This window comes from Pantherophis guttatus, chromosome 3, assembly GCF_059756535.1.
Source record: "Pantherophis guttatus breed Tessera chromosome 3, ASM5975653v1, whole genome shotgun sequence".
In the NCBI taxonomy this organism is placed as follows: domain Eukaryota; kingdom Metazoa; phylum Chordata; class Lepidosauria; order Squamata; family Colubridae; genus Pantherophis; species Pantherophis guttatus.
In genome coordinates this window covers 59,230,058-59,251,686 of record NC_142065.1, presented here as the reverse complement: position 1 = coordinate 59,251,686, position 21,629 = coordinate 59,230,058, and the positions used below count along the sequence as shown (strand labels likewise).

The 21,629-nt window shown below is 39.3% G+C and overlaps 1 protein-coding gene across 2 annotated transcripts; it reads right to left on the bottom strand.

The window, feature by feature from the left end:
- Nucleotides 1-560: 560 nt before the first annotated feature.
- Nucleotides 561-17,000, bottom strand: LURAP1 (leucine rich adaptor protein 1). Of its 2 annotated transcripts, XM_034414998.3 has the most exons (3): nucleotides 15,995-16,819; nucleotides 15,742-15,829; nucleotides 561-5,121 (listed from the first exon to the last, which is right to left on the bottom strand). In XM_034414998.3, exons 2-3 carry the CDS (start codon nucleotides 15,772-15,774, stop codon nucleotides 4,408-4,410), a joined length of 747 nt encoding a protein of 248 aa, XP_034270889.2. In that variant the 5' UTR covers nucleotides 15,775-15,829; nucleotides 15,995-16,819; the 3' UTR covers nucleotides 561-4,407. The 2 variants fall into 2 exon arrangements, with proteins under 2 accessions (XP_034270889.2, XP_034270888.1); XM_034414997.3 differs by lacking the exon at nucleotides 15,742-15,829 and having other exon boundaries at nucleotides 15,995-17,000.
- Between the last annotated feature and the right edge of the window lie 4,629 nt (nucleotides 17,001-21,629).

The following is a 21,629-nucleotide window of genomic DNA, read 5'->3' as shown; positions in this document are numbered from 1 at the left end:
TAAATGTAGGTGTAAGATAGTTATTTAGCCATGAATAATAACTTCTTGGGAACTGAAGCTATATTTTAGCACTCAACACATGGGTGGAGACTGACCAGTTGGGTGTATCTGATCCCTCTCCATGTGAAATCACTTAAATGTTCTTCAAACCTTGTAACAGCCATTCCAGAAATAGCAGTTCCTATATTGGTCCCATAAATGGTCAAAACTTCTCAGAATAATAAAAGTGGCCAAACAAACCCATAAAAGTGATAGCATTGTAAATCGTGGAGCGTAATATATAGCTGAAAATTTGTAATAGATGCAAATCTGAAGAAGTATCACACTGAAAGCTATGCAATGTCAAGGCAAGGCAAGGTCTAGGTTTGAGCATTTCAATCCTATCTGCTAAATCTGGTCTTTTGCAAAGATAACTGACAACTGGATTGGGACGGAAAGGAGCTAGCAGGCAAAATGTAAATGAAGGGAAGTAACTCATTGCTCAGAAAAACTCCTTCTTACAGACACGAAAGCAGATTGGGAAACGACAATTGTAAACCAAGATTTCAAAGTGCACAAGATTTAAAGTTCAGCCTTTATTAATAAATATTTTGTATCCCACATGGCAAGAACGTTTGCAATGAAAATGGAAGTTCATGAAAATTCAACACAGCATCAATTTACCTTTTATGACATTTTGCACCAAAAGGAAAAAGAAATGCCATATAATTCCATTAGTATTTTCAGACTAAAGTGTTTTCAGGCTGCCACTGATCATGTATGTATAAAATAGCAGACATTAAGATTGGAAGTTTTTGTCTGATATTATTTTCATTATGCCCAAACACTCACCCCCCCCCCCTCTCTCTTTCATATGTGATTTTTAAAGGATAAATCTCAAAAAAGATTATTTCTGCAGCAACAAAGGGAAAGTAATTTTTTTACACACCTAAGAAAGAGCTACATCAATTACAAATTTTATTGTTTCATGTTCGATGCAAATGGAGAATTTTCCCTGGGCTAAAATAGTGAAATATTCTGCATTTAATGCTATCATGTGGACATTTTTTTCTAAAAAAGGGAAAATAGATCAGCATTGTTATGCTTCCAAAACACAAAACATGCACTGTTCCCAGAAAGCTGCATGCTATGATTTGAGACAGTTCAGCACAACTGATGTTCTGTTCCCATATAACATGGTTATATTCTTTTCCTTCAGTTCTTTCTTCTTAATATACTACCTTGAAAATGTAAATTCTTTTGTCTTTCCCTTCATCATGTTTATCATTCTCTTGCTTAAATCATTGAGGTTTTTATTTTCTTCTGCTCTGGAGATATTTGTGCTCCATTTAGCGGTATGGCATCCTATGGCAGCCATTTTTGCACTGCTCATGACACAAATTTCCAACGAAGTTACTTAGCTGACATCAAGCCATTGCTGTGTAGAACAACTCAGAAAAGGAATGTATAGAAAAGGCAGAGAACAGGATCAGATTAGATGTAAACTGCACATTCACAAAGGATGTTTCTAGCTTGAAAAAAGGTTGAATAATTTTTAAACAACCTAAATCCTGTAATAGCTTTGGGTGAGGTGGAATCTCAGTTTGAGATGTAATCAGCACAGACTCATCCACAACAGCCTGTGCCCATCTTCAACAGTGAAGGGGCACAGGGCAGAAAGCATCCTGCAGCCAAGAAGGCTCCACACCCATTTGCAACACTCAAGTGACCCTGAGGACCAGTGGTGAAATGTAAAATTTGTTGCTACCGGTTCTGTGGGTGTGGCTTGGTGGGGTGGGGGGTAATGTGACTGGGTGGGCATGGGCAACTTTCTTTTTTCTTTTAAAAGCATTTTTTCTACAACCTCTTCGGCCGAAGAGGTTGTAAAAAAAATGCTTTTCAAAGGCTCTGACGATCCCAGCTGAGTTGCCTGATTGTCAGAGACTTTTTTCTTTTAAAAGCAATTTTTTTTTTTTGCTTTTAAAAGAAAAAAAAGCGTCTGGCGATCAGGCAATTCAGCTGGGATCGTCAGAGCCTTTTAAAAGCATTTTTTTACAACCTCTTCAGAGGTTATAGAAAAAATGCTTTCAAAAGGCTCTGACGATCCCAGCTGAGCCGCACAATCATCAGAGGCTTTGGGTTTTTTTTACTTTTAAAAGCATTTTTTCGGCTGAAGAAAAAATGCTTTTAAAAGTAAAAAAAAAAAGCTTCTGATGATTGTGCAGCTCAGCTGGGCATAGGGAGGGCAGGGATTTTTGCTACCGGTTCTCTGAACCACCCGCCACCATCGCTACCAGATCAGGCGATCCAGTCCGAACCGGGAGCATTTCACCTCTGCTGAGGACACAGATAAATCTCCAAGTGGCCTCAAGGACTCTATAAAAAAATACAAATGACCAGCTGTCTGTCAGGAATATAAATCCTTCCATTCCACCATTCAGTCAGAGCGGAAGAAGCTTTTTGGGTGAGAATCAAAACGTCTTCAAAAGAAAAAACAAGAAAATCCAGTTGTCTCCTGAAAAAGCATCTTTGGGTGGAACTGGAAGTATTTAAAACCACAGCATGTGACTCCTCATTACTGTTCTAGTGAGCATTGCTTTCTTTCCTGATCTTCCCTTCCCTAAACACTTTAATTGCAACTTTAATTGTGAACAAAGTTTATAGCATGGCCGTTAGTCACTTAGTGTATCATAAATTCATTGTATTTTATGGGCCAATTAAAAGAAAGTGGAGCAACTGTTTCTTGAGCCACAATATTCTTTGTATTGTATTTTCCTCATTTACCTTCTTCTGATCTGCGATAAACTGATATAAAAGGCACACATTTTAAGACTTTTTCAGTATTCTCCTGGACCGAGTCTTAATTCTAAGTAAATAAATAAAAAAAACTTGATTTCCCCTCCCCCCCCTCAACATACACACATGGACACATAAGAAAAGAGATGAAACATGGTCTGTATAATCTTGTTAATCCATCACACGCAAGCAATATTATCTCCATCAAAATTAGAATTACCTTGTAATCCTAACAAAGATTGCTTCCAGATGAATATTTTATTACAAAATCACAACAAATTCACTGGAATTTATTAAGAAAGGAAAGTTATGCATAAACCTTCCATGTTTTCCTACTCCCTCTGGTATCTTTTTTATGGGGCAGAAAGTCTGACTGAGAAACAGAGCAAAATAATATGAGCTTCCAATGAGGGAATTTCACCCAGCAATTCTATTACCTTTTTCCGGAGCTATGACTTTAACCTGGGGAGAGATATATTGAGCAAAATGAGATTATTATACCTCAGTTCGTTATAAATTTATTTATATATATATATTTAAAGCCAGTCTAGAGCTGCCATTTAAAACTATGACATTGAAACTCAAAATTTGAATGCACATACAGCTGTTTTGGCTTGGGTCCCATGAATGTTGGTTTGCCGATATTATGGAAACAACCAGTCAGGGCACTTTTATAGTCTAATGCAAGGTCACCAGTGATTCCTTTTTCCATCCCGGCTTCCAATTTAAGAGGCAAAGGCTTACCCAAAGCACCTAATTTGCCTCCAAAGTATACCACAAAAATCTCAGTTATTTCTCAAGCCTAACGGAAAAGTGTGTGAGAGGTTATCCCTTATCCCCATATATTTGCTGCACTTTTGTGTTACTTGCAGTCATTTAAAAGTGCAGCACAATGCTTAAGCCTCGGCCCTTCAAGGATTTTCAAGATTCATTAAGCCAACAGACTCCCCCACTATTTTGCTCAGCTTCAGGTTCAGGTGGAAGGCTGGTTCTCATGGTTACCAGAATGAAGGACATATTCAGTTTGGTTGAGTGTAGTAAATGGATGTGAGGGCTTCTCTGCAGAATTTCTACATTCCTTTCCTAAACCTAAGAGGTAACTCAAATATCAAGCAAATGAAGAAGCAGTATTTCCTATGACATTAATAATAATAATAACAATAAGAACATGGATTAAAAGGATTATAGTATCAAAGATTTTCTCTGGCTTCTTTCATTAAAAAAAAAAATCAGTTATTCCTAGGGGAGTATTAGTTACATGCAGTAGGATTGAGTGTTACTCAAGTGAACAGCTTTGCCAAAAGCTGAAAGTCCAGCTTATGAGTCTACACCCACCTCCACTCACATAGAAACTAGAACTGTGGCACAAAAGTGCAGCATTGGTAGGCCAAAGGCTTTCAAATAAAGGTGTACAGTATTTTTATATGCCCTCGTTCTTGGGAAAGGCTTAAGATCTTAGAAGACGAATGCCATATGGCTAATGTACTTATGTTCTGTCCATCAGCAAATATGTCTGGTCTAACCAAAAGACATTCAGACAATGAGAGCACAGCTTGCAGTCCAAGGTGCAAAAAGACTAGTGCATATAGTCTGGAATCTCTTTATGTTAATCCAAACAGCCAGTCATGGATGCTACAAAAATGTCACATCTTCTTGAGACTCAGCCCACTGCCATTGGCCATCATATTCCAGGTGCTTCCTGTTATCGAGCTTGCAATTTTCTGAATCAATTTTGCTCTTCCTGGAGGCCTTTACTGCTACACTCTCTTTGCTTGGTTGCTCAGCAGCTGCAGAGGTAAATTTCTCCTCAAGGCTCTGTACTAGTTTAGGGACTTGTCTACCCAAGATTCCATTAGCCATTGGTGGTGACAGTTGGACCGGTGCACTTGGCTTGTTAAAACTTTGGCTCTTAACTAAACTAGAGGCCCATTCAGGATACGTTTTGCTTTTGTCTTGCTCTTTGTCCATCTTTGCAAGAAAGACTCTCTCTAGATCTGCCTTCGATCTTTCTAATTCACTTCTGCCCAGAGGTCTACCTAAGGTAGGTGACATTATGGGTTCCACAGAAGAACTTTGTCCATATTCATCCATATCATCAGCTAGTGTGTCCAAATAACTACCAATAGATATACTATCCAGTTTGTCATTGGGATCCTGAAGACTATTCCAGCTGCCTCGTCGGGATGTATCTTGACTTTCTACCAAGCTGTACTGACTGCTGGTAAGGCTGCTACAGTGGCTGGTCAGCATCCCTTTTTCCTCAAGAAACCACTTGACAGCTTCTATTCCATCATTCACAGCTACCAGTTGATGGAGGATCTTGATATCTATTGCTCTTAGATAGGCCTGTGGATGAAAGAAGAAGATATAATCAGATCATATGCTGGATGGAAGATCTTCAAGGTAAATTGGAATTACTGTAGATCAGGGGTATCAAACTGGCGGCCCACGGGCCAGATACATTACATGCAGGCCACGCCCATCCCAGTTCCACGAATGGGAAAAAGTCACGAAACGTCATGTGACGGTAATGTGACGTGGCAAATTTGGCACCCATTCTGTAGACTATTATAATAGTTAAAGGCCCAATATTTCTCAATATTTCTCAATGCAAAGCACACCAACTACAAATGTATCTAAGGAACAATTTTTCACATCTAAGTGGGCTCAGGATGTTTTCATATGCCAAACAATATCACACCCATTCTAAGGCAACATATTAATGATACTTCGCCAATACACATGAATACTCCCACTGAGTTGAAATGGAAAGGATTGTGTGTCAATGAGAGAAAAAGGAAGAATCTGTTGGTAGTCTTGGCCATTGCTAAAATAAACTGCTTAATACAGGTAATCCTTGACTTAAATTTATAACAGTTCATTTAGTGATCATTCAAAGCTACAACAGCACTGAAAAAAAGTGACTTATTACCTTTTTCACACATATGACCATTATAGCATTTCCATGGTCATGTGATTTACATACAGATGCTTGACAATTGGTTCATAGTTATGGCGCTTGCAGTATCCCACAGTAATGTGATCCCCTTTTGTGACCTGACAAGCAAAGTCAATGGGGAAACCAGATTCACTTAACAAATGTGTTCCTAACTTAACAACTGCAGTTATTCACTTAACAACTGTGGCAAGAAAAGTCATAAAATGGGGCAAAACTCACTTAACAAATTTCTCACTTGGCAACATAAATTTTGGGCTCAATTATGATCATAAGTCAGGACTACCTGTATTCCCAAGGATTGAAAAAGTTCCCCAATCCTGATGTCAGTGATATATATTTCCACAAAATGTTGAATAATGGGAGAAAGAATAATAGAATAAATTGATAGTGGCTGTCATGTGCATAAATGCGAAACTATATAGAAGACTAATAGGTCTTCTCTTGAGCAAAACTAGAATTTATTTCCTCATTCCCTGAAAAAAAAAAGCCCTAAACATTTACCATTATGGAATTGCACAACTACTAAATTATGCATAAATATTTTGAACTTTGAAATATTTAAAAACTACAGTATGTGTGGTCAAGCCATAAGCCATGAAAATACATTATCTTCAAAATCAAAAGTATACTCACTGATGATATGGAAAATTCCATCCTCATGATAAATTGTCCAGTAGGGACATGAAATCAGCAGATTTTCTACTACCACCTAGTAATTGGCACTGGGATAATGTACATCCTATTCTAATGTAAATGTTCTTGTATGATTTATAATGTAATATGTTTGGACCATTGCACTTGGGTTTTGTAATCTTCTGGGAAATTTAGGATGAAAACTCCAATTTTCCCATTAGATGCTACCAGATATGCTGTGTTTTAATTGATGCCCAATTAAAATCCAACACTAGTTTGGAAATGTCTATCACATGTGGCAAAATAGAAGGAATTCCAGACTTCTATCCAGTGGTGAAATGTAAAATTTGTTACTACCGGTTCTGGGGGCGTGGCTTGATGGGGGGGTGTAATGTGACTGGGTGGGCGTGGCCAACTTTTTTTTCTTTTTTACTTTTAAAAGCATTTTTTCTACAACCTTAAGAGGTTGCAGATAAAAACGCTTTTAAAAACCTTTGACGATCAGGCAACTCAAGGCATTTTTTTTTCTACAATCTCTTTGGCCGAAGAGGTTTTAGAAAAAATGCTTTTAAAAGCCTCTGACAATCCCAGCTGAGCTGCGCGATCATCAGAGGCTTTTTTTTTACTTTTAAAAGCATTTTTTTGGCCGAAGAGGTTGTAGAAAAAAATGCTTTTAAAAGTAAAAAAAAAAGCCTCTGATGATTGCGCGGCTCAGCTGGGCATGTGGGGGGGGGCAGGGATTTTTGCTATTGGTTCTCCAAACCACCTGCCACTATCGCTACCGGATCGGGCGATCCAGTCTGAACTGGGAGCATTTCACCCCTGCTTCTATCCACTCTAGTACAGTAAAAAAATGTAAACTAAGGACAAATTTTGGAAGCACCAACACTTGTAGAGGCACCAAGCTGGGAAAGGCTGAATCAATGAATCAACAAGGAGAAGGCATTAAAAATGTTATGTTTTAATCTTTTTTACTACTGGATTTGCCATTAGGTCTTCTTGCAATTTTACCTCCACAGGCAAATTCATTAATACAACTAGCCATATAAGGCCCTAGGATATAAAACCCTATGAAAGACACCATCTGTCTCTACCGGTTTATTTTTCAGAATCTGGCATTTCCCCCAATTACTACAAGCTTCTGTGCTGAGCAGTGACATGGTAAAGATTTAAAGTTTGTATGTACCGAGTAGCAATGGCAAACAGCTCCCTAACAAAGAGAATAATCCAACATTATTTGATTGTGAAACAGCTGCTTGGCTATATGAATCAACGTCAAGCAAATTGGAGCTGCCAAAGTGTTCGGTCTGTTTACTCTTGAATGTTGCCCTGCAAGAATAGGAGATGCAGTCACAAAGGGCAGAAGAGAGGCAAAGTTCTTGAAAAGCTAGCACAAAACTTGTTTAGAGAAGCTTGATTTATTAGCCATGATTCAAAGAAAACAGTATTGGTAAATGATTCCAGCTGGACTAGATAATGTTGAACTAGCAGATGACAGATGTGAGCACCATGGACAGAGGGGAACAGTTCCAAAAATACATGCTTAAAAATTAACCAAAAGGAATGTCTTTGCCTACAGGTGAAGAGCAACCCATGGAAAGCGGGAACACTAGAAGACACAGGTTGAGGGTGGCTTCATAGATTATTCCAGCAAAGCATGATATAGAGGGATCTTTACCTATAAACATTATGTTTATAGAATTTTTGACCTAAATGACAATTTATCACATGCAAAATATGGCTGTTTACAATCATCTCACATTAGTATTTCCAATAATGATTGTAATTGTCTATGGAGATTCTCAGTTATCCGTTGTCTCAAAGAGTGCTTTTTCAAGAGGCAACTGGATTTTCTGGTTTTTTCTTTGAAGACATTTTGCTTCAAGTTTCTTGGATGAGAAGAGAAAAACAAGAAAGTCCAGTTGCCACTTGAGAAACAATCTTTGGGATAGTGATTGTAATGTGAAAATAATTCCAGCTTGATATATTCTGCATTTGCCACTTCTTTATCTTGAAACCAAAGCAACTAATTCAACACCATTTGTTAATATAAAGGAAGGAATGGGAAGAATCAGATTCTATCCAGGATCTTGACCTGGTTTTATTGAAGTGGAATGGTCCTCGCTGTGTTTTTAAAGGAACTGATTTACACTTATTTTCCTTTGATAATTCTCCATAGTTGTCTTTGAATTGAATATTTCAAAGTAGCAGATTAGTATTCACAATTAATAATCTCTACATTTTAGTTGGGCAATTTGACCTTAGAAAGTAGAATGAACAAATGGAGGAATTGTATCTACGGAAATATTTGTCCAAAAGCCCTTTCAAAACATCAGGAAAAGACTTGAGAACAAATAGGACATGAATCCAGTTGCACAAGGCTATATGCTATAGTCCTATTTTTGAACAAAAGCAAACACCTGGTGTTTGTTCAAGAGCTGTGACTAACATGTTGCAGCAATTCCCAAAGAATGGAATGAATTGTTTTATCTGAAACTGGATGGATAACTTGGAGGGAAGGGAAGAGGAAAGACTCTGAATTCCATTTTAATTGTTATTTGTAGCTTTCAAAACAAGCTCTTTATTGATAAAAAATTCAAAGAAAATACAGTGCCAACAGCACCTACATTTGTTGGTAATGTCAATATGCCTATCTAAACCTTATAAACTTAGCAATATATTTTAATGGTACATCAGCTAGAACAGATACCCAGTCAAAAACACATCCAATATATCCAACTGTAGGTCATATTACCTGAGGTTCCTGTGAATTATAGTGCAAAACATCTGGAAAGGCAAAGTAGGAAGATGACTCATTAAGAGTGAGGTGTGGTTGATTAACCATGCTCATAAATCCACCTCAGGTTAATGAGGAACGCAAATTCCTCTGAAAATACTCCCACTTTGGAAATGAGATTAACTCTATAGAATGCTTCAAGAATGAATCACAGGATTCATTTCATTGGACAGCTGCTGACTTTTTCAATGGTTCCTTTTTATAGGGTTAAATTTGTTTTCAAAGCAAAAAGGCTTTATTTTTAAATATGTATTATTTCAGCCTTAAATATCAAGAATTTATGGAAGGGTACTCATACGACAAGGAACGTATGAGTAGAGTAGAGTAGAGTAGAGTAGAATAGAGTAGAGTAGAGAGGAATAGGAATAGGAATAGGAATAGGAATAGGAATAGGAATAGGAATAGGAATAGGAATAGGAATAGGAAAGTTGGAAGGGACCTTGGAGGTCTTCTAGTCCAACCCACTACTCAGGCAGGAAACTCTATACCATTGCAGACAAATGGTTGTCCAATCTCTTCCTAAAAATGTCCAGTGTTGGAGCATTCACAACTTCTGGAGGCAAGTTGTTCCACTGATTAATTGTTCTGTCAGGAAATTTCTCCTTATTTCTAGGTTGCTTCTCTCTTTGATTAGTTTCCATCCATTACTTATTAATGCTTATCCATATTAAGCAGCCATCCATCGATATTAAGCAGCCTTATAAAGAATAGGTGCCTTATCCACAGCCTACGCATCCCAGATGAAGAAGATTTGCTACAATAATAAGGATCTTTCCAATGGGAGATGCAGCTACTGATTTGAAATGGGTCTCTTCAGTAATAGAGCTAATAGTTAAAGTGCTGGCCTAGAAAACAAAGTTTTAGTCCTATCAAGGCATGAAAGCCAGTTGGATGATTTTGGACTAGTCCCTGTCTCACAGCCTGCAACTTGCCTTGTTGCTGAGAGGAAAACAGGAAGCAGAGCATTATATAAACTGCACAAAATAAAGGTCAGATATACAGATAATCCTCGACCTACAAATCCATTCATTTAGTGACTGTTCAGAGTGGGAACAGTACTGAAAAAAGTGACTTATGACCATTTTTCACGCTTATGAGTATTGCAGCACTCCCGTGGTTATGTGATCAAAATTCAGAAACTTGGCAACTGGTATGTATTTTTGACGGTTGCATGGGGTCATGTGATCATCTTTCGTGATTTTTTTTTTAAAACAGGCAAAGTCAATGGGAAAGCGAGGTTCATTTAACAACTGTATTTTTAACCCACCAGTGATTCACTTAACAACTGTGGCAAGAAAAGTTGTCAACTCATTAACCAGTGTCTTGCTTAGCATCAGAAATTTTGGGCTCAACTGTGGTGGTAGGTTGAGGACTACCTATAAATCTATTAATAAATAAGTGTTAAAATAGATAGATGGACCCTTGACTCCCTCCAGTGAAAGATGCCTTACACACTGATTGTATTGTCTGTTCAGTCTCAGGCAAAATGATTTTTATTCTCCCAGGCCTTTGTAATTTATAAATATATCTACCGCATAGACATTTTTAAATCTTCTGGCTGATGCTTTTATTCTACATTAATTAATGTGTCACTTTTTGTGCATTTGAATTATTACTCTGAGGGTTTCTCTTTTAATCTTGTGGTTATTATGTATCACAACAATCCTTCTGGAAAAACTTGGTTTTACTGTAAAGGATGGCATATGAATGTTAAAATTCAATTACAAATCCTTTGTACTTTGTGATCACAATTACATTTTCTCCTCCCATTTTCTCCAAAACAGGAGAAAAGTAGAGGGGAAAGCCGTAAAAATTAGCCCAAATCTCTGGTCTTTATCTAATACATGGTTTCTCAACCTCAGCAACTTTAAGATGCATGGACTTCAATTCCCAGAATTCCATGTACCTTAATTTGCTGAGGTTGAGAAATACCGGTCTAACATTTTAACTCTATGTTGGAGCTAATATTGCAGCTATAGATAGAGTGCACTGTATTACAGTGCATTACATGATTCTTTTAAAGTCCCTCAGGACCTTCCTGATTAGACTCTCAAAAGTTTTCATTATAATTTAATTACTTCCTCAGAATATAGTAAATAATCTCTACCTTGATGGGCATATTGTGCACATTGCAGTCATACTTTTGAACTAAAACGATGCTAAAGAATTCCAATAGTATAGTGATTATTTGAGATTTATGTGCCAAGGCTGCCCAGACATCAATCAAAAGAATATCCATACTGAATTACAGCACTCTCCAATGAAAAGAGGGATGATAAAGAAAGCTTGACTGAATGCAGTTAATAAAATGGGCCATGGATCTTTACATTTTGTTTTCTACACATCTGACCCAGAAAATTTAAATTATAGACCCTACAAAGAATCCCATTCCCACAACAAAGTTCATGAAAATGATCCTATGATTTTATTTTCTTCTAGCCCAGGCTTGCTTAAGTTACAAATAGTTCTTTTAGTCACTTAAGAATTATAATCCTAGTACTTTACTCTGTGTTTATTTAGTTTCATCACATAACATTGCATTTAAAGCATGTAAACCAGTAGGTAGCTAACAAACAAAACACCAAACCAGTGAATTAAATTTACTTTGATAATAAACGATTCAGAAGAGCAGCAGAAAATTACAGAATACAACCAAAAGAAAATGCCAATTAAAAGCATAGAGAAAGTTAAACATTAAATGAAACGATGCAACAATTTTCAATCCAGATCAAATGTATTCCCACCAAAGATAAAGATCTGTTTCACGAACTTTCAAAAAGCTTTCAGAAAGGGATTTTGAAATCTAGATGCCACCCTCAGAAAAGCTTCCTCGTGTATTTCACTGAATATATTTTCTAGGACATTTTTACTCAGAAAAAAGATACAATCTTTGAGTAATGTTCATCCATGAAATTGTCTTGGAAACAATATGGAAATGGTGTGCCAATGTTTCCTTCAAGGGTGTTTTTCAGCTTCCCAGTCTAGCCTGAAGCTCTGATATTTCCCAAATAATAACTGGACTTCCAAGTACAGACCAGATTAGCAGGAACAACTACGTGCTGAGGCATGGAGCAAGTGTCCCAAACCAGATAAGAAGAACTTCAAAACACATTACACATACTTCTCTGTATCAGTTGCTGCAAAGTGATATCCAACAGGATGAATTACCCTCACCTCAAGTTACATTTTGACATTTTATCTGTTGGCCATGCTGGCTGGCATTTAGAGAGCTCACACTCTATTCTAGCACATCAGGGGCACAAACTTTGGAAAAAGCATGCATGGCCAGCTCACACTGGCTGGAGCGGGAAGTAGGAGTTTTTCTTAATTCTTCTCCTTTACATCTTGGTTAAGAAGGCACCTTTTGAAAGCCAGAGGGTCAGGGAGAATTAACTGTACCAGCCTCAGTAGGAAAGCGACCTCCCAGGAAATAAAGGCCTTCCCAGGAAGGAGCAGTTCAATGCTACTTTTGCCTAAATCATTTTGACGACAATATCCAGTAATAAAACTACCTTTCCTGGATTTATAATTAAGATATAATTCTCAGATTGAGAATTATAATTCTCAATTATAATTGAGCCCAAATCTCAACTGAGCCCAATAAGTGAAAGCCCAATAAGTGTTGCTAAGTGAAAATATTTGTTAAGTGAACTTTGACTCATTTTATGACTTTTCTTGCCACAGTTGTTAAGTAAATCACTGCAGTTGGTAAATTAGTAACACGGTTGTTAAGTGAAACTGGTTTCCCCATTGACTTTGCTTGTCAGAAGGTCGCAAAAGGTGATCCCATCACCCCTGGATACCACAACCGTCATAAATATGAGTCCGTTGGCAAGCATCCAAATTTTGATCATGTGACCACAGGGATGCTGCAACGGTTTTAAGTTGAAAAACGGCCATGTCTCTTTTTTCAGTGATGTTGTAACTTTAAACGGTTGCTAAATGAACTGTTGTAAGTTGAGGACTACCTGCTTGGCTCCAAGATGGACATAGAACTTTGCGCCAGATCAAGTAATTGGAGGCAATCAAGTTAGACTTGCTCTGCTGGCAATCCTAGGACATGTGGTTCTGTTTTTGCATGTACATGCAAACAGTGAAAACAGTCTGATTCACCACGTGAAAATCAATCTCCTAAATCAGCCATTTATGGCAGTGCAGCCTGTAACTTAATCCATCCCAACTGTTTTCCTTCCACGTTTCTCAGCATCCTCGTAAATGAAGAAGTTCGTGATGGAAACAAATTGTATGATGGATGAAAATACCCTCAGTTTGAAAAATCAAAACAACACTCTCTTGCTAAGAAAACTTATGAGTATTTTCATGCTGGGGAGCAGATGTCTCCCTCAGGCAAACAGCCAGCCTTGTATGTGGAGAAGGGAGGCCTGTTACATTGCATTCTGTTTTCTGCCTGGAGAAACAATCTTGGGACAAAATCATTTTCTCTCATTCTCTATTTTGTGTTGAGATGGAAAAGTAATACTTAAATGCCAAGTTTCATATGAAAGATCGTTTTAAAAATGGGGATTCGATTAGTGTTGAGGCCCAGCTGCTTATTACAATGCTGATTGGGATATTTGGTTCCTAAATTAATATTTTCCATTTTTATGGATATCTCAATAGATTAACAACACGATCCTGTATATATTGACTCAGAAATAAATAAATCCAAGTTCAGAGGGATTTACTCTCATATAAATGGGCTGCAATGTAAATCACACTTGGATGACACACTGCAAAGTTATTTAAATTATTGATTTCATTGGATTTAGAGCTTGCTCAACTTCCAAACACCTCTGGATGGCTTACATGTTAAAAGTAGAAGCAGTGAAATGAAAATAAAAAAGAGAAACGTGTATAACTGTTTTGTGGCTATTATTTTTAAAAATTATTTTACTACAGATGCATTTTTTCAAAGTTAATGTTTGCTAATAATGTTATATTATGGATATTTGTATGTAATAGATGAACCTGTAAGCCTCTGAGAATCATTTGACTGTGGCTGGTAATAAAACAAATTAATAAATGTATTTTTTTTCCCTTTCCATGACCAATTCTTGGAGCCACCCTGGACAAGTCCTTGAAGTTTTCTTGCCAAGGATTACCAGAAGTGGTTTGCCATTGTCTGCCTAATGATGGACTAGAACTCATAACCTCAAGATTTCTAACTTGATGCCTCAACCACTACACCAAACTGGCTCTAAGAAATGTATACATTCTCCTATTTGAATCTCCCTTGCCCTAAGGTTCAATTATAATAAATCTGCCATGATGCAATTTGCATGATTAAAAACAATCATCATCATAATAACTTGAGCTGCTACCCTGCTTAGCTGATCCTCAAAACAGTTAAGCAGGTTTGGACTTGATTAGTACTCAGATGAAAGGCAATCAGGGCAATAGACTAACCTGAGAAGTTTAAAAAATCTCAAACAGAATAACAAACTATTTCCATATTCAGAGTTGTTTTACAACTGAGGAAAAAATCTTAAAGGACAAGATATGGATGCAGGCATGAAGCTACCTAGAATTGAACTGGATTGGATCTTACCTAGTGCCCGTTTAGTTCCAGGTGCCAAATAAATTCAAGCTGGACATGCTAAAATCATTTTATAATTACTTCAAGCAAACTGAATGTTCCTTAGGTCCAGTCGATCCATTTTCATGCTTTTATTTGAATTGGGCTAATCAAGAACACCAAGTATGTAATACTTTGTTTGTGTGTATTTGCATGTGCATATGTCTGTGCACGCGTAGGTGCCCATTAAACTGAAGAGAAGATCTGATCCCTTATTACTTCAATGGGATATTTTGCAGAATCCCATTGAAAAGCCAACTGCATCACTAGAACTGTGCAGATTTTCAGAGACACACCTTCTTAACTTTGAAACCAGACTTGGTCAAATGTCTCTAGCATCTGAAATTGGGCACCACATATTTCAATTTCAATCTGGTATTTGAAGTGGGCTGGGCTGGGAAATGGTAGCCTCACAATCAGATATATAATGGATTAAGCATTAAACAGTATAGATTGAGACTAGAGAACAGAGTGAACTTTTAAAGCTATACTAACATAAGTAATCAATAACATCATAGAGCAAGCATCTAGCACTGAAGAATTCTTCATTTCCAGCCAAGAGTGGAAGTGCCTGTCATATCCAAAATCTGATGATTAATTTGATTTTGAATGCTGGAAAGGAAGCTGAGCTGAAACAAATGGGACAAATGTTTGTTAGAGTTGCCCACCATCAGATGGGGATGGAGAGGCAGTGTTTGGGATTAGGAACTGGGAAATAGGGAGGCATCCAATAAATTGCTAGCCTATAGAAAGGTAGGCAAACTGGACTGAGAAGTTTGTTCTGGGAACCGACAAGTAAAAGACAAGAGAGCAGAGCTAAAGGCTCCAGGCTGGGCATTAATGATCAGGTTCAGCAGGGCCCATCAGGGGAAGGTGTCTGGAGGAAAATCCCAAATTCACTCAACAACAAAAATCTGTCGCCCAGCCAATGGGGCTCAGTTTGCTTCATCTAAAAAGCAAGGCATTTGTGGTAGATTGGGAAAGAAAACTCAAAGGACCTACTTGTCTAACAGAAGCCAAAATCCACCCATTCATAGTGAGGGATTCTTTATGCCAAATCAGCTGTTCCTAGCACAGGAAGGCCACGGCGCTGTTTGGAATGGAAAGCAAAGGGGAATGAATGAGGAGGGAGATCTTTGCCTTTTCTCCCTTCCAGAAGCAACAAAAAAAAGGGGGGGGGGAAAGGGGGGTGCAAAGGGGGCATCCTATATTTCCGCGCGGAAAGAGTGTGGAGGGGTTTTTTCTCGTGACTCACCAGTTCCAGCTTCAGAGCCTTGATCTTCTCCCCCAGCCCGTGGCGCGGCCCCCGGTTCGGGCTGTTCCGAAGCAGGTGAGCCGTGGGGTCCCCCCGCAGCCATCGGATCAGCCCGTCCGGAGGTTTCTGCCCGAGTTTCATCTCCAAATCCTTCAGGTCCGGAGGCAGGGGGAGCTCAGCGCCGCTGCCCGGAACCTCCATCTCCCGGGAAAGGGGCGGTAAAGCGAGAGGCTGGATCTGTCTCGGCAGCTGGAAGCGGGCGCTCCTTTCCCCAACCTTCCAGCTGGGCTTTTGAGCTGAAGGCTCGGCCTGGCAGAGAGTCCCTCCCAGAAGCTCGGGGCGTGTGGGCGGGAGTTCCGCAGGCAGCACCCTTATAAATCGGAGCCTCTCCGAGGGCCTCGGCCGATCTCTCGGCTCCGAAGTCTCCCTGCGGGCTCCTCATCACAAGCGGGGCTTCTCCCCTTCCAGCGGTGCTTTTTGCCGGGTGTAACCCGGACCTTTCCTTCCTCCCCGTCGCCGTCCTTGGGTTCCTCCTTCCTTCTAGGGGTGCTGGAAGCGGCCGGGATTCAACCCGGGATGAGTTGGCCGCGTCATCCGAGCAGGCAGCGCCAATGCCTGGCAAAAGTTCCAGGGAGCTGAGGGAGCAGCGCCAGGTCGCCAGGCGAGATCTGCCCCGTCCCGGGATTGCAGCAGCAAACAGCAAAGTCCGCCTGCCTTCTTCTTCTTCTTCTTCCCTAGAGGGGCTGCCTCCCACCCCCCCAAGGCCCCCAACGACGCGGCTCCTCTTCCCAGCCTCCCCTACCTGCCCGGGATAGGAAACACAATGCGGAGGAGCTAGCCGCCGAGACGGGAGCTCAGCTACCGTAATGCCCCTCGGAGAAGCACATTCCGCCTTACCTTATTTCCTGAATGGAGAGCAGGCGCAATCAACAAACACCCGCAAATGGAATCCAGCCTTGCCAGATTTCGAAGTTTAGACTCATTCAGGGGTGAAATCCAGCAGGTTCTGGAAAACCGGTAGCGGAAATTTTGAGTAGTTCAGAGAACTGGCAAATACCACTTCTGGCTGGCCCCCGAGTGGGGAGGGAATGGGGATTTTGCAGTATCCTTCTCCTGAAGTGGGATGGGAATGGAGATTTTGCAGTATCCTTCCCCTGAAGTGGGGTGGGAATGGAGATTTTGCAGTATCCTTCCCCTGCCATGCCCACCAAGCCATGCCCACCAAGCCATGCCCACAGAACCGGTAGTAAAAAAATTTGGAATTCACCACTAGATTCATTAGTTTAATTTTACAGGCTTTACCTTCCCATGTCTCTTTCCTCCTTTGACCTACATCTGCCTTATCTTTTATTATTGTATTTTATGCCACTTTTTGGAACTCAAGGCATTTCAGGGATAAAATCCAACAGGTTCTGGAGAACTGATAGTGGAAATTTTGAGTAGTTCAGAGAACCAGCAAACACCACCTCTGGCTGGCCCCAGAGTGGGGAGGGAATGAGAATTTTGCAGTATCTTTCCCCTGCCATGCCCACCAAGCCACGCCCACAGAACCGGTAGTAAAAAAAATTGGATTTCACCACTCAGGTATTTGTATATAAAATGACCATCACCGTGAATAAAACCTAATGATTTTCATGACATTCAACATACAGTGTATGAAAGGGAATATATACCATACGGTCAGCAGCCAAGAAAGGAGCACGTCAAGTTGTTCAGGTTGACCTGCAACAAATACACAGATAGTCCTTGACTTACAACAGTTCATTTCATGACCGTTCAAAGTTACAGGGGCACTGAAAAAAGTGGCTTATGACCATTTTTCATACTAACGACTTTTGCAGCATCCCCCCCATGGTCATGTGATCGAAATTCTTGTTCATATTTATGACAGTTGCAGTGTCCTGGGGTCATGTGAACAGCTTTTGCGAACTTCTAAGAAGCAAAGTCAATGGGGAAGCCAGATTCACCGAACAACCGTGTTACTAACTTAACTGCCGTGATCCACTTAACAATTGTGACTAGGAAGGTCATAAAATGGGGCAAAACTCACTTAACAAATGTCTCACTTAGCAACATAAATTTTGGGCTCGATTGGGTCATAAGTCAAGGACTATCTGTATGTGAAATATCTAGTTTATAAAATGTTTTTAAAACTATATAAAATATCTTAAATATTGCTTTTATTTACAAAATAGGTGAATAAGATGCAGTAGATGTATTGCCCTAAAGGACTATGGCTAAGACTGCACTTCTATTCAAAACATATACACACACATAACCATCATTGTATTAGCCGAGCTTGTTCCTACCATGGCTGGGGCAGGGTGATCTGAAGAAAATTGTATATGTATCAGTTTGAATCCATGGATGAAGAGTGAAATATAAATTTATATTAGCATGCAAAGAATTTGACCAGGCATAAGGAATCTTTCTGATGACTCTAGAATAAATAAGGCATTTAGTTACAGCAATGGAAAGTCTCTGTGTTAATCCAGAAGTTTTTAAGTGACCTTGGTATGGACATGTAAATGTGTTCTTTTCTAAAAATCAAATTTACTTAATGCCTTAGGTGGCCTTGGAATAAACTTTCCTTAGCTGCAGTTAGTATCATCCTATGCATATAAGCATTTTAGATACAGGTGGATGTTGTTTAATGATTGCCCTGTTTAGTGACTGAAGTCATGATGGTGCTTAAAAAGTAACTTCACAACCAGTCCTCATATTTATGACAATCACAGAATCCCTGGGCTCATGTGATCATCTTCAGGCACTTCTCAAATGGTGGCCATTTATGATGTTGTAGCATCCTGTGGCCATGTGATTCCCACACTTCAGAACCAGCTTCTGTCAAGTAGAGTCAATGAAGAAGACTGCAGTAAAATTGCAAGTTGATTTTAATGACCTACAGTCTACAGTGAGGTTATAAATTGGTCATCATTATGTGATGCTTTGCTTACCGACTTTGCTTAGCGATGGAGTTTCCAATCCCAATTATGATCACTAAGCAAAGATATCAAACTAATTGAGGATTCACGGTCCTTATTATTACAATATCCCTTTATCCACTGTTTGTTGCAGTCCGCCAGCAGCCTGCGGAGCTGGCAGTGGAATTGGACAGTGAGGAGGCTGGGGAGGAACATGGGCCAGTCCTGGAGTCTGGGGAAGGCTCGGACGAGGGCTCTGCATCAGAGGTAGAGATGAGGTCAGGGCCATCTGGGAGTTATGTGCAGACTCCAGAGCCTCCAGAGTTGGACATCAGAGAGGCAGAGGAATAGGAGGAGCCTGTTCCTCATGCACGCATGCACAGAGCTGCCAGAAGGCAAGAACAGTTAAAACTAAAGAGATGACTCGGAAGTAAGGCTTGGAGATGATTGGCCCCTCCCATAAGCCTTAAAAGAGAAGCAAAGGCAAGTGGGCCCTTTGCAGGAAAGCAATGTTGTTAATTCTGTTCCCAGTCAGCATCTCTGTTTGATTCTGGACTCCGCATGGCTTTGCCAAGTAGGTCTTTGGCAGCGTGTCAAGGGAGATAAAGGTTGATGATTATCCGGAAGGACTTCTCCCGAAGGACTTTTTGCAACTAATTGGAACGTAATTCACAGCTGTTGCAATAAAAGAGGTTTTTGGGACTACTCGTGTGTTTTAATGACTTAGGAAGCCTAGATCACAACACTGTTTGGAGAAGTTCTTATGTTTGAACTATAGCTGACTGAAGTTCAATAGATAAAGCTCTTCTTTCATTGTTGGATTTAAAAGCTAAGAAGAATTGTGCTTATTGATTCCAAGCATATCATTCACATCATTAAGAGACTAGCTAAAAATAAAATTACATCACAAGAGGTGAAGTGGGCTCACAACTCAAAATGCTTCTTTGCAGATGTTTCTGTGACTATCACTAGACTACAATTTTCCTATTTGTAAATATGAGATAATTACACTAGACATTTTATGATTTCTGGACCAAGGTATTGTATGAATCCAATAACTGACGATTACTCAGTATGTCACAGTTAAATAGTTCAGGACTAAGCACAATTTACTAACCCAGCCAAGGATGTCTTCCTGTTCTGAGTCCTCGGGCTCAAAATATTCTTCCTCTGAACTACCTCTGGTCATAGAGACCATCCTCCCTCTTGCTTGGCCTGCATTCCCATAATGCTGCAGAAGACATTTCAACCATGTCAAAACTCATTACTACACTGTTTCTCAACCTCAGCAACTTTAAGTGATGTGAACTGAAACTCATAGAATTCCCTAGCCAGCATGCTGCCTGGGGAATTCTATTAAAGTTGCTGAGGTTGAGAACTGAATTACTATGTAGTACAGTTTTACATACCAAATAGCTCCAGTCTAGGAATATGGGATTCATCCATCATCTCTGAAGAATTTCAATTTCAAATGATTGAGGCAACAATAGTTCTTCCTAGCATCCCACCTAACCCCAAATCTTGCTTCCACAGGAGCTCTCCACAGTTCTGATCCTTAGCTCTCTGATCTACCGTATATACCTTGCACACTTCCTAATTCACCTCTCCCAATTTGGTATTTTCCTGACATACACAGAATACAGGTCAGCATGTCAGCTTGGAAGGCTGGCAGTTACAATCCCAACATGTGTGAAAGACACAAATGTGAACGTAGTAAAAATAAATACACCTCCAATTGCAGGGAGAAAGTAAGAAAATACATTTATTTGAACCAGGAGAAAGAAATAGAACTCTAAGAGTTATTCACGATGGCTAGCATTTTGAAACAGATGCAAGCAGAACTGCAATTTGTAAGTACATATGATAATACATATTTATTTCTACTTAAAAATACATATATTTTGCTGAACTCTCAGTACATGCTTTCCCACAACACACTGAAGTAAATTGGCCTGTCACTCATCAGATTACTTTTCTGTGTACTCCTAGACAGTGTAGTTAATTTATGGAGATGCAGAAAATTGTGGTTCAATGATTAACATAGGCAAGTTAACTACAGGGAAAGCTACTACTGAGAAAACTGGTGAACAAGCCAATTTAGAATCAAATAAAAGATAATTTCATCATATAGGGAGCTGGAAGATCCATTTCATATTTGGAAATGAAAGAACTTTCAGCAAAATGTTATCAAGGAAACACTCTGCAATGGGTCATCAGGATTTTTTAGAGGATGTACCAGTATGTATTTTGCCTTAAGTTCTATTAAATTTACAGAGTTTGGGTAAGGTATTTCTAATAGTGCCTTTACCTGCTGCTTTTAATTGATTTTTGTATTTTTCATTTGTTTGTTCATCTACCAGAATTCCAATGGTAGGTAGGCAGGTGAATAATTTAAGGAATAGGTAAATTGTATTAAGTTGCATATTTGGAACATATCTGGAACACCCCCCCCCATGAAATTGGATTGGCCCCCAACTCTGCCAGCTTTTTTGTAAAGCATTTAAAACATGGCTATGCTCCGGGGCCCAGGGATTGGGAGATTAGATGACCCCTTGAGAAAGTTTTGTAAATAGTTTTGTTTGGCTTTTACCCTCAGGACCACTGTAGGTGCTTACCTTTGTTAATATTTTAAAATTGATTTCAAGGTATTGTTAGCTGCCTAAAGACACATTTACAAGATGTGAAACCATATAAATCAATTAAAGAAATCA